Raw genomic sequence first — 14,220 nt, forward strand, 5'->3', positions numbered from 1 at the left:
CTATTTTTCTCATGTTTTCTGTAAATTGATCATTCTGGAGAGTATCATGTCATGTTCATTAACAAGAAATCCTTTATATGATCTGGCTTAGTGTACATTTGTGGCATGAAAACTGTAAAAACAAGGAAATTAAAACATAAAATGTGGCTGAAAACAGAATAAACACCTATGTGGATATGAGTAAGTGGATATGCAGAAACTGGACACACTGGAAGACCTTGTGCCAGCGATCAATAGAGTGATGTCATACACTGTCTGAACCTGATACGAACCTGACCATCTTCATCAATAATTCATACTCACATTCTGTGGGGTTCAACTCTTAAAACGACACACAGCTGCATTCGTGCAGCCCAGTTTCAATTTTAATAAAACATGTCAAATATAAAAAGGACCTATTATTATTTTCATTGGTAGAAGTAGTAGTAGCAGTATTTAACTGCATTTTTTCAGGTCTTTGTAACCTTAAATATTACAGAAAAAATCTTTTGGTTGTATAAAAAAAAAGGTATTTCACATTTGGTACATTTTTATGATCATATAAATAACTAATTTTATATTCTACTCATCTATTTGTGCTGTGTTTTCTTCCCTGTATACTCACATTACAGTTTGGGAGCTAGGTGGCGCTGTTATACACTGTAAGGAACTGTTGTACACTATAAGGAAATACTGGAATACTGTACGTTAATGTGAAAGAATACCAGAGAATTGTGTCAAGGTGATGAATGCTGACAGGTGGCTCTCATGGCAGGTCATGTGGGATCCACTTCAAAGGAAGGAGCACTTGTTGGATTCACTTCACACACAGAGGGAATACATTTTTTATACGTTGTTCATGCTACTGTGCTGCATATGTCTTTGTGTGTTTGTTTTATTCTTGTCTTTCGGGCTTTGTGAGGACCAAGTCGAATTTTGGACATTTTGAGGACCTTTTTAGAAAGTGAGGACATTTCACAATTTCACACATTTTCAAAGAGGTTTTAAACTTTGTGGTTAAGGTTCAGGGGCTAGTAAATGCATTATACAACTTTAGATCTCACAAGTATAGAGATAAAAACTTAAGTATGCATTTGCATTTGCCTGTACTTGTTCTTTGAACTCTGTTTGACTCATGCACCTGCTGAGCTTCTGATAGTTCAACTTAAGTTCACACACCTGTGAGAATCCCCAAAGTTTATCTATGATGTTATCTCTCTGTCATCACCTTCCCCTGTCACGTATTCTTTCGCTTTTCCTAGTTTTGATGTGTCATCAAACATGGCTTCCTTTTCATTCCTTCTCTCTTTCTCTCTCTTTGTCTTTTTTCTGTTTCTGTTACTGCGTCGTTAGGTTTTGTTTTTCTTTACTCTGCCAATTACGTTATGCAAGAGTTTCTTCCCTGTCTTCTTTCCAACTCTCAATGAGTCACGCCTTTTCTCTCACTTTCTTTTCCCATTTATTTCTCTACTGGAAATTAAGGATCCCGTAAACAAGTAATTTTTAACAGATCATGACTTCAGTATGTGAACGGGGTCAAAGCAAAAGTTTAAAACGTAACAGTTTGAGGGGTCATTGGCAGAGCATCCTGTTATCCTTAATAAAATGACTCCTAAGTTTCCCTATCAGTAAAAACAAAACCTAAAATCCTCTATATCCATCCTACCATTAAAAATATTCTTATCATTGCTGACTGAGTAAATCCTTCAACACTCAGAGTGAGGCTCCAGGGACTTAGTGACCCCATGACTTTTCATGTAGCACCATCATATGGTCAAAATTAAAATCTATTCTTTGGTTTATGACCAAGCAGCAACAAAATATTAGCATGGTAACAAGGTAAACTAGGATCTAACAGTAGTAAACATGTTTTAACTATACAGAAATTATAAACAGTACTGTGTATATATATCATGAATATTAACTGTTTTACGTCTCTCTTATTTTTTGACATTTCTGCTTACCAAAAAGTTGATATATCACAAAATCGCACCATGTTCTCAACAATTATCTCATTTGCTTACAAGATTAAATTAGCCGATGAAGATAGAAGTATTTTTGTCTAGAAATTGAACCTCTTTCTCTGATGGTTTATCTTAAGATTCCTTATCATTGACATTCATGGCAGAAATGTCCAGATTTTGTGCACCAGAACTGAAGACCTTCTGTCTGAGTTTCATTCTCTGTATGTTTGGCTTTGCACAGACTGAGGAGTGATGGATGGACAGAGGATGCCGACACCTCAGACGGGACTTCCCTGAACAAAATATTACATGAATCGACTCGACAAATCCTGGAACTGTCTACGTTTTGTTTTTTTTCTTTGTTTTTTCAGAGACTATGGAGGCAAACTTCCAGATAATTTCATCGTGGCTCATTTCTTTTGATATTGATTGCAAAATTAGTTTCAGCTCTCAGTTGTCATCCGTGCTTTCTTTGGAAGTTTGTCATCCACAGACTGCAACTGGATGCGCAGATGTGTGTTGCCCGTCAGAGCTGTAGATGGTTTTAAAATGAAACAGCAAACAAGGAGCAGTTCACACATGTCTGACAGGCCATCATACAGGGAAACCCCACATAAGGGTAATGAAGAAACTCACACACCTCATTCATCTGAAATGCCAGGTAACCTTCCAGGAAATACTGGCACCTGTACGAGGAAACACCTGTGGGCCAAGTCATATGCAGACAATTAAAGGAAAAATAAAGTGCATGTTCACTTGCCTTGTTCACTTTTTTCCCCTCCAGATACTGTCCCCAAACACTCCCCCTCTACTCTCAGTATTGAATTAAGTGTAATTGCCTGTTTTCTTTTATGTACTGATTCATGTAAGATTGACATTTCCTCCTTCTGCCCGCAGCCTGGTGCCAACGGCTTTCACTCTGACAAAAAAACACTCAGGTTCTCTTACAGGAAGTGTTTGCATTTCACAAAATGAACTGCTGACACCTCCTTATACATCTGCACTTCAGCATGCTCATGCTGGACTAAGGCTACAACCACACCAACTCATCATAATGGATGCTCTTACACACTAGTTCGTCCCAAACTAGCTGTTTATTGAAAATGGCCTCACTAGTCAAATATAAGCTAAACGTTGTCCAGTTAATGTCTTTGTGTGTCCATGTGTGCATCGATCGCCAGGAAACATCTGTAGCTTTATCAAATCAGGAAACAATTGTCACTGTTAACAAAGGCAACTCTGAATCATGGTGAGCTGTAACTTTCCAAACATAATTCAACAAAACCAGAACCAGAACCCCTAAATAGAAGACAGATTAAATATTTTCTAGTACCATGCTAGAGGCTGTGTGAGGCTTTGCTTTCAGTTACAGGCTGTGCTTATAGCTACTTGTTTACATCAACATAAAAGACATTGAATTTTATGTTTAGCACTTGACATAAGCAGCAGTGTGTTGATGGGAATGTCCTCAGTTTTGTAGGTATTTGGTCATATACCAAAGTATTGGTAATCCACAATAAAAATATGCCTTGATGGCACGAGATGAAAAGCCCTGGACTCAGCAAAGTCACACAAGATTCATCCTGAGGGAGGCGTTAATGTCTGAAACAAGGTTAATGGAAATCTATCCAACACGTATCAAGACATTTTTGCCAAAAAACTAAAATGTGAACATCAGGGTGACCCTAGTGGAAAAGTTGGTGGATAACCAATACGGGCACTTTTGGCTGAGGCATGTTAAACCGTACTGTGCTGATTTGCGTTTCCATTACCAATTTCAGCACCGAGGTACGTCCATACAGGACTTTCTCCAGAGGGGAGTCAAAGTGCTCGTGATTTTGTGGCCTTGAACTACAGCATTTAAAAAACTAAATAACCTGAGACTTTTATTGTGAAGGATCTATAGTAAATTAAACATGTTTATCATTGAATTAGCAGAGCTGTCTTAGCGGTGCGTCTTCGGCAAACCACAGGGAGGAAGAATATTTACAGATGGTCCTTTGTCCAGCTCAGTCAAACTGAGTCAAGCCGAGCCAGCACATGTGTGTGGAGAAGCCCCCACAGATCTCGAATATAGAATGCATTGTCTAAGAAAACTCTGTATGCCTGTAGAACATTTCATGGCAATCCATCGAACAGTTGATGTATTTCAGTTCAGACCAAAGAGTTGGATTGACCTGACCTTCCAACAGACTGACATTCCAGTGTTGGCATCCCTGGAACCAACATATAACAAGTAAAAACTGTGCAGAAGAGAAAAGAGACTGAAAGCTTTGAAAAGACTTCTTGTAATTCCATGAACTGAATCAGATAAAGAAGCAGTTGAAGGAACAAACAGAAGTGTTTGGGTGAGATAGTTGAACCCCCCCCCAATACAGCTTAAAACATTTTCGGCCCAGCTTCCGAGGATTTAGTTTGATTCGAACCAAAAACATTTCCATCTCTATCTTCAACTTCTCAGTTTCTTTCATTCGTCTCTGTACAGAAAGAAAATAGTGAACCACTTCCACTAATCTGACCTCCAGTAAACTGCTCAAAGCCGCAGGATTTGGATTAAATCAGAGTCCTGGCATGAGTTGTGATTAGCATTATTCACTTCCTCTTCTCTGATTTCTCTCTCTTTTATCTTCGCCACATCATCCTGTCCTCAGATGGACCGTCACACTTCTGCTCCCACAACAGTCTCAATCTGTTGACTCAGTCTGCGTGCTGATTGGTTGTTGCCTGTCCCGCTGTATTTTCTAATGATGCCTTGAACCTGCAGCTGAGGGTTTAGATGTGTGCTTCTGCATCCAGTCTGGTGGATAATAACTGGTTTAATCCTTCAACCAAGATGAGAGTCACAGCTGAGGGGAATCTCCAATTCTCTGCTCTCTTCCTTCAGTCCTCTGTCACTTTCTATTTGTCTTTTCTGACATTCATTTTCTTTGTCCCTTGGTTTTTCCCCTTTTGTTCTTCACAAATGAAGAACAGAAATGTCTACTGGTATTTCCAGAAACGAAACTATAGTAGGGGTTATTCATCTGAAAAAAACAAACAACATAAAATCTGTCAATTTTCCAGATCTTACATTGTTATATCTCAGCTTCAAAAGCAAAATAACATATTTTTTTATCATTCATATAACAGCTATGGGTAGCTCACTCAGCTTAGCGAGAAATCTGTGAGTCTTGTTTCCCTGGAGGTGGCGAATACAAAGTAAGGACGTCCAGCAGAATCAACATAGCCACATTTATGGGAAAATACCATGTAATTTTTCTTTAATCATCAAGTTGATCGGCCAAGTTGCCTGAAAGGGAAGTCCCGGTATTTTCAGACCTGGTCTCTATTTTGAAATATTACTGCGTGTACATGATTCATACTGACTAAATGTTGTGAAACCGGTCCAGTGTCGCAGCTGCAAAACAGTTATAGGGGCTGCAATGTAATTCCGACCTTCCACTTAAAGTGCTTCTTTTAACCACTTACAGACTGAGAGTGTAATATTACAGTAATAATTCTGACAGAGATAGATTTTTTTCTTTTGTAAACTTCAATGTACTCTCTTTAGATAACTTTAGATACTTCAACAAATGTTGTTATTAACCTAATTTTTGACAAATACACTTTTTTTATTGTTTATGTAAGAACAATTCTTGGTAGGGAAAAAGTTACTTAGAAAATGTTCAAGTTTTCCAAAAGAATTTAGAACTAATTTAAAAAATATATACCCAAGTTTCTAGTTGATTAAAAGTTGTGTCTTGATTCGGATAAAAGACTTCCTGGTGTGTTGATGAAAGTATGCTTTTAATTTTAGAGTTAAGAACATTTAATATGGAAGTTGATCGAAATGAGCTTTTAATTTTGACCATCAAAATCAAAAGCAGGATTTGCATTTGTCCCAAACGGCACTTCAAAGAGGACACAGCTAGCTAGCCTGCAGCTGCACTTTCAGACAGTGTGTGCATAGTGTCAAAGATGTTGGTCTTTTTTTCTATTTTAGAGATCCGTTAATGATCTATGTGGGAAGACGGATGAAGACAGCTTTAAGAAACCGAACTGTATAACAAAATGAATTTCATCCTTTTTGTTGTTGTATTATTGAAATCCCCAATGGAGATTTTTATTTATTTTTAAATCTGTAATCTTTATTTCTGGTGAATAGTATTTGAACTCACCCAACCCTTACCTCGAAAAAGCCACCAGTATAAAGTCCAAACTGTTGTTGTATAATGCTCCCATCATTTCTTTTAAGAAGAATTTGACAATATAAATCTTTCAAAAGTTGGATTTTACTCTTAGTTTTACTATCAGAAGCATGTCTGCTCACTGTTAACATTCATTAAACGTTTGCAGCACACTCCTATGACAACACAATATATACTTTACATATTCAACTTGCTGAAAGGATAAAAAGACCACTCAGTCACAGAACTTCCGTCCATTCATGAAAACCATCAAACACACAAAGCTAGGTTCCCTCATCTTGGAGTACTTAGTGCGGCAAACAGTCTCTCCTGGCGGCAAAACTACAAACAAACAGAACTGAACTCTGTGTTCCTTTCACAAGCTGTGTTTGTGTGTGTGCGCATTTGCAAGTGTACACGTCTAAACTGTTAAGCAAGTGTTTCTTCGGTCATATTTTATATCCGTGTTATTTGTGTGGATATTTTCATCCATTTCCGTGTGTGTCCTTGCGCTATGTCTTTGAAGTGTGTGTATTTTTCTACATCACTGTTATAAGCGCTCTCTCCTTCTCTGTCTCTTGTTTCTGTCTTCCATCAAGCGAAAGGAAAACTCCCGGCGAACATCACAGCCGGTTTCTCCTTGATGTTCACAAACCACAGCGATCTGCTGGCTGGGAAATAAAAACAGATACAGAGGCATTGAGACATCAGTCAGTCAATCTGCTGGGACTCTGAACCAGACCACCGCTCTCTGTGTGTTCCCCCACATGACGGGTCTCAGTCCCATTGGTAGACTCATTTTCAAAAGTTCAATAACACAATAGTCAACATTTCCAAAAAAAGATAACACAAAGCAGTATAATTTTATTTACAACTATGCGTTGCTTCCTAATTACATTTTAATGGAGACAACTATCAGGCAGGGCCAGACTTTAGGAAACATAATAGCATGTGTGTTCTCCTCTGATCCTATATTTCGAAAGTGATTGATGAGATTATTTCATATTTGTTTGACATTTTGTCAGAGACACTTACGTTGAGAAATGGATAGCTTATGATCATTTGTTTGATTGAAAGGGCTGTGCTTTTTGACAGATAACTCAAACAATCTGAGCAGCAACAATGCTTCTGTTGACTGTCTCATGTTTCCAGATTGTGCCATCCAAATCTGGGAAACATCGGACCCTTTGTCATGTTCCCATGATGTGGCATAAAAATTAGAGGAACGCAGGACCCTTTGTTATGTTCCCTTTATTTGCCATGAAATTAGGGGAACATAGGACCCCTGAAGCATAGAGCTGTGGGAACTTATTTCCTTTGTTTCCATGATGTGCCATACATTTCTGGTGAAAATCGGAACCTGGGAACCTAGGACACTCTGTCATGATCCCGTGATGTGCTATAAAATTCTGGGGAACTTAGGACCCTGGGAGCATAGGGCCATGGGAACATATTTCCAATGCCATATTCCCATGATATGCCATAAAAGGAACATCTCACCTTTGCCACTTTCCCTATTTTTGCCAGCTAAATCTTGAGAACTTTGGACCCTGGGAATATATGACCCTATGTCATGTTCCCAGACATGTCATAAATCTGGGTAACATTGGAAATACTCCTTTGCCTTTTGTTAATATCAGCACAGTTGTTTTATCTGCCTGACTGTAAATATTTAGTAATACTGTAGTTGTCATCTGCAGATATTGGAATTAATATTCAACACAACACAAGTGGGTGCATTATAGAAAATACGATCAATTAAATGGTGCGTTTACTGCTATCAACACTATATCTAACCTGACAGAAGGCACCTGGTCTCACTTTCTGACCATTCTTGATTTACATGTCAGTGCTTTCAGTACTGCAAGCTCGCTAACATAAAGGCTGACTGCCATCTGTTTGATTTGCATGCTGGATGCGCTTGTGCACATACTTATATGATTATGCGCTTGTTTCATGTGGTTTATAGAAACACACAGAGTTTCTTTTATACTTGAGTATCTGTGCATGTTTTTGTTTGGATATCTGGATCGTATTTGCCTTTTTGTGTTTTTAGTTTATCAGGATACAGTGTCAACAGGCTTGACTTGTTAGCACTTGAAATTTTTGCCAACTTCGATGTTTTTTTCTACATATGTTATCTTCAGCTATACCTCTAAGAAGGGATGACAAAATTCAAGAAATCCTTTTACTTTATAGTTTATTACAGGAGTACATTTAACAATCACGGTAACAAAAAAGGAATGGAAGAAAGTAGAACAAGACATTCATATTTAAACTAAATGAACATTTTTTTCCTGTAAAAAGAAATACAAATATTATGTACAGATTGACATAAGACAGGTTCAGAGAAACCAACAGGTGAGAGGAAGGGGAAGTGTAGTCGCATGGCACTTAAAAAATAGACATACCTCGCAAGTGCTTTCTGTTTTCCATAATTAATATCAAATAAAATGCAGTGATAATAAGTCTGAATAACAAAACAAATAATAATTATTACAGTAATCAAATCAACAATATTAACATTTTAATCACTGTGTACAATATAACTGAAATACATAACATTCTAAATACATCCAATATTTACCAAAGACCTTCTCATTTAGGCTAAAAACTCTAAATCTGTAATAGAATAAAAAATAGCATTTCAAATATCTTATAACAACAATATTAATCGTACAATAACATTAATATTAGGTTATTAGTAGACGTAAATAGCTGATTTTCCCCATGGCTTGCTAAAGAAAGGAATATTGTACAAATTAATATACACTATAACCTATTAATGCTCTTTTTGCTTTCACAAAATGCAAATATTTTAATCAGCTAAATTATATAATATATAAAAAAAAGGGAAAGAAATAGCAAATCTCACTCGATACAAACTATTGCAAACTAGAACTCTCAATTAGAAAATGTACACAAGAAAAGCAGCAAAAAAATTCTATTTTTTATATTTTTTTATAATGAAGAAATCAGTGGTGTGGTTGGTAGAAAGAGTGAACAATGTCTAGCACAGGCAGAGTCCATCTGGAATGCTATTGGACAACAAGATTGTCCAATAAGAAAAGCCCTCTGAGCATGACCCTGCCCTCCCCTGAAGCCTCATTGGTCCGTCTCTCTCTCAAGCCTCAGTTTGGAACTTAGAACTCTGTTCGAGGATTCTAGAATGTCCAAGAGTTCCGCCGACAAGTCCCAGAGTTCCGTTGCTTTCCATATATGGGTAGAAAGAAAGCAAGCTTCCTCTTCCCACACACAAAGCTCTGAGAGTTCTGATTGTGCAATCACCTCAAACAATAAATCTCTTTTAGCTAATAAAGTTGCTTAAACCATGGAATTTCTTTTTGTTTTGCATTCTTAGCGTTGATTGGAGGAGCAGCAAGACAGAATGTCACCTTCTCCACAGAACTCAAAATGGCTGCCCCACGGAGACGGGAAAATAAAACACAGATAAAACAAACACAAAATGACAAAGCAACACTCAAGCAGCATGTATGTAGGTCTTCTCCCCTCTACCTCCTCCTTATCCCTCTTCTGTCTTTTCTCCTCCTCCAGCTCAGGAAGTTGCGCCGCTTCGTGAGAGCGAGTTCTTTATTGTATCCTCGATGCCGTCCGAGAGAGTACGATCTCAATGCAACTCGAAAGTTCAGTTTACATATCAAAGCACAGGTTCAGAGAGTTTACAAAGCAGACCTGGACCACATTACAGTTTGACCTTAATTCGGTAAGTTTTTTCTTGTGTGATGCCAATTGGGAATTCCTGTATGATTCTGCTTGCACCACAAAAATTGCTTCCTCAGGGGAATACAAAATGGTTGCAGAAGGTAATACATCAAGTGATAGCAAGCGCTATTGGAAACCCCTGATATCTTTTTGTTTATGTGGACAAAAAGGAGAGTAAATGGAGAAAAAAGTAATTGGTCCAGCTCTGTAACTACAACAGTGAGTAAGTGACATTATTTATGTGCAGTCAGTGAGAGATAAATATCAAAAAGAAAAGGCTTATTCGTTTTCACCACAATGTTTTCTCTGCACCTGAGTTCATACCCTAAATATTATGGGATATACTGTATGTGGGCAACATTTTGAGTTGATGTTAATGAGCAGTCTGTGGGAAGCAGTTACTAAGCCAGAGACTGACACAAGTTTTTCAGTAGAGGTAAAGAAAACAAGACACGTTAGGAAGACATTTGGAAGGACAGTCTCTAAATCCATTTTAGGGTCTGTGTTTTGGAACCCCAAGATGAAATCACTTTTAAGTTTGGAGCATGTAAAAGCATTAAGGACTGCACCAATCTCCCAGCAAGGATTTACCTCCTCGAGAACTACCCTGAACAGTTACTTGATCTAAAAACTTCCTCTACGTTGGAATTGAAATTCTGAAACTGAACAAGTTGCCCATTAACAAAAGTTCAAAATGTTGTGTTCTTCCCCTTATAATATCATCAGAATCATCAGAACCATCGGAACTACAACGCTCATATCTAAGCGTTGCCCTTTCCTTCACTGCCTGAACTGATTCTTGACTTGATTTGCAATTCAAATCTAAGCCGAAGTATTTACTGCATCATGATATGGTTGCCTTGAAGAAGTGGTACAACGGCAATCTGACAAGCTCAGCAAAACAGTGTATCTTTGCCACAGCCTGCTACCCTATGTGCTATGATCCCTTTGACTGAACGTCTGAACTAGTAAACAATTTGAATCTTGATGGATCAATGATGGAAACCACAAAGCCAGAAAACACAAGTTGAATCTGGGTTGCACCAAAATATTCTGGCTCAAAACTGACACATTTTGACCAGAAGATCTTGGACTTTCAGCTGATATATCCATCTCTTTTACCCTGCTAGACAACTGAAATGGTTCACTGCATTTGATTAAGCACAAGCAAAATGCTAAAATATCATATTCTTTCATCCTATACCCTGTTTCTTCCATCACGCCTTCCTCCCACAACCGTCTTTGCTTTTACTTTTCTAATTTCAACTCTTCATTTCCCCAAAAGTACCACCATACTTCTCTTTCTCCCATTGTGCACAACCCACATTCTCTTTCAAATTATATTACATAGCTTTTTTGTACATACATTTTGTTTGTATATTTCTTTAAAAAAATACACAGAATAGAGCATAATTAAGAACTTTTTTGGCAGCTTCTTCCTTTCTCAGAGGAAAGTCCCGATCATCATCAGTTGTAACAAGAGACGAAGACTTCTGCTTCTCTTTTAGTCTGAAAAGGAACCTCCAACTTGGCAGAGCAAAAGGTAGAGAAGAAAAAATAACTCTGAAATTCTTCCTTTCCTTCCGTCAATCTTCTCCCTCAAGACTTCACTCACCCCCCCTTACTCATCTGCCCTTCAAACAGTTGCCCCTAGCAGCTCTTCCGACTTGGCCATGATCTCATTCTGGTTGGAGTCCAAGCCGTAGAACTTGACCTTCAGCCCATCGACAGGGTGGACCACGGGTACCGTGACCACGCGGGGGAACTGCCGGGTTGCCAGCTCAAAACGGCTGGTGCTGGCCAGCTCGATTGCAAGGATGCGAAGGAAGAGGGTGGCGAGCTGCTTGCCCAGGCAGGACCGGACACCACCGCCGAAGGGGAGATAGTGGAAGCGTCCCTCTTTGTCTTCTCCTCGCTCTTGACTGAAGCGGTCAGGGTCGAAGGCATCCACATCTTTGAAGACAGCTGAGGTGTCGTGGGTGTCTCGAATGCTGTACATCACACTCCATCCCTTTGGGATCTGGACTCCCTGGAAACAGGCAGACGAAGTAATTTTGTCAGTGAACAGGTTTGAAAGGGTGCAAGTAGGTTCCTGTAATCAATGCTGGAAAAGTTGGTGCAACAAGGCCAGAGATTTTGGAGGTTGTCAAACATATGACTCAGTTCTTGTTTCTCTGACTAAGCATGAAAGGCTTCTTGTGGTGTGATCAAACCTTTCATGAGGATCTCAGATGACTATGCTGTAACTTATAAGGAACCCTTCATTTGAAATGAGATGGTGTTTTTTTTTTCTTTTTGGGTATACCCTGTATTTTGATAGGACTATGTTCTTATTCCTAAAGAAACAGAGTGACCATTGTTTGGAAAAAAGACAGCAACTGCAGCTAAAACCTGACTTTGAGTTGGATTTGTGAGATACAGTGATCACGCAAATCCATCTTGCCAAGCTTCAAGCTATGCGACGGGGGCCAAACACAATAGGGTTGAAACAATCGGCATTCTTTGAGGAACTACAGGCAGCTACAGCATGAGAAGCGACTGTTTGACAACAACAATGGCAGCTCCTAGTGTAGATGCTTCTATTTTATCAGTTAAATCACACAAGGCGGATACATTAACAATAACATTTTCTGTTTAGAAATATCCTTGGGCAACTCACGTCAAGTTCAAAGGTCTGCATGGCGGTTCGGTAGGCCCCTGAGACAGGTGTATAGAGTCTCAGCACCTCTTTGATGACACAGTCCAGGTACTTGAGGCTCACGATGGTGTCCAGCCTCAGTTCTCCTTCAGGGCAGAGGCAGCCATTGTGGAGGAGACCCCTGGCCCTCAGCTCCTCTCTCAGACGCTCCAGAACGGCAGGATGGCGGAGAAGCTGCATGATGAGTGAGGTGCTGGCGCTGGCCGTTGTGGCAAAGGCAGCAAAGATCAGCTCGATGGTCGACTCCTGTGGGATGATAGAGAGGCAAGATGGTGATTCAGTGTGCTGGTTCCCAAATGTTTTGGCTCATGATGAGCAATGTCAACATCTGAGCCCCCTTTGTTTTCATATTCTCTGAAAGATTTTGTTTGATTCTTCTCCACAAAGGGTTTAGAAAATATAAAACTTTCCATGTGCAGCCTCTAAACACAGTCTCCCTACCTTTTTTTCCACTATTCTGCCTACTACAGCTTAGAAAAGCTTGTCACTGATATGGAAAGTAAAGCGTAATTTTAGCATGAGCACAAACTTACAGTGTGTGCAGAACTGAACTGGGTAGTCCAAGTTGATTTGTCTTTATTTTGTGGGCAAGCCAGCTGAGTTCTCCCTCAGCTTCTGATGGCCTAATTGCTTGTCACTTGAATAAAGGTCCGGAGAGTGGAAATAAAGGTAGTATTATGTGCCTGAAGGGTAATAGCTCAACTGTAGCCATGATCACAGTTTTCAATGCAGTAGAAACACAGAATGATGAGATTTGTGATTGAAGACAACAGATTTTCTCACCCTTCATGTTTTAGATGTGTCAGGCATTTGTGATTTTTCATTCTGTCAATAATTATTAAGCCAAACTGTGAGCAAACCCAAACTGGGACCTTGCCCTTACTCTCGGGCACAAATCCACCACCCCACACCTCAAGCTTGCCATTTGTTTCGTAATGACACGGGGCCAAAAAAAATGCCAGTGCATAATAAAAGTATGCTGCTTTTAATTCCTGAAAAGTAGAGCGTTTGGAAAGTGACGTTCGTATCCAATAACAACATTCAGCGCGCTGTGCCGGGCCCATTATTAAGGTAGTGGAATAAATAACACTGAGGCTGGGCAGCACGACTCTCATTATAAACCTCTCATCTGCCATCATCTGTGTCAAAACACATCTCTGCCTCGCCCCGACATGTGTGTGTTATATATGCGTGCGTCAGAAAACTGCAGGAGAGTGCTTCAGCCTGGGCCTCTGCGACAGGGGCTCCCCAGTTCACTTTGAGTGTGTATTTATATATGTGTGTGTGTGAGTGTGTGCGTACAGGAGGCCTCTTTCAGACCCCTAGCAGGGGGAGTGTTGACTTATTTTTGGCCCTGGACTTAACCCAGAAACCACAGAGAGCCAGAGAGAGTTGAGTTTCCACAGAATTCCTCAGAATTACTTTAATAGGTAAATAGAGGGTGTGCCTGTCCTCGACTGTGTGTGTGTGTGTGTGTGTGTGTGTGTGTGTGTGTGTGTGTGTGTTATACTGTTACTGTCTGACTACGGGCATCAGCTCAGCATCCCTGCAGTCATATTTTATATAAAGATGTGTATCATAAGTCACTTTCATTGCTTACGATCCCAGGATGATTTGTCGGACAAATTATGATAATTATTGATGTGTTTGTGTGTGTTCAGTCAGCCAAGATGGGTTTCCTTTGGCAGCA

The 14,220-nt window shown here is 39.5% G+C and overlaps 1 protein-coding gene across 1 annotated transcript in view; it reads right to left on the minus strand.

The window, feature by feature from the left end:
* Window positions 1–8,292: 8,292 nt before the first annotated feature.
* Window positions 8,293–14,220, minus strand: part of cyp26b1 (cytochrome P450, family 26, subfamily b, polypeptide 1) — a 37,821-nt gene continuing 31,893 nt past the window's right edge. The window contains exons 6-7 of the mRNA XM_030431458.1: window positions 12,492–12,776; window positions 8,293–11,861 (exon numbers count right to left, since the gene is read on the minus strand). Coding sequence (XP_030287318.1) covers window positions 11,469–11,861; window positions 12,492–12,776 — 678 coding nt within the window. The 3' untranslated portion in view covers window positions 8,293–11,468. The remainder of the gene's footprint in view (window positions 11,862–12,491; window positions 12,777–14,220) is intronic.

Source organism: Sparus aurata, chromosome 10 (assembly GCF_900880675.1).
Source record: "Sparus aurata chromosome 10, fSpaAur1.1, whole genome shotgun sequence".
Classification (NCBI taxonomy): Eukaryota; Metazoa; Chordata; class Actinopteri; order Spariformes; family Sparidae; genus Sparus; species Sparus aurata.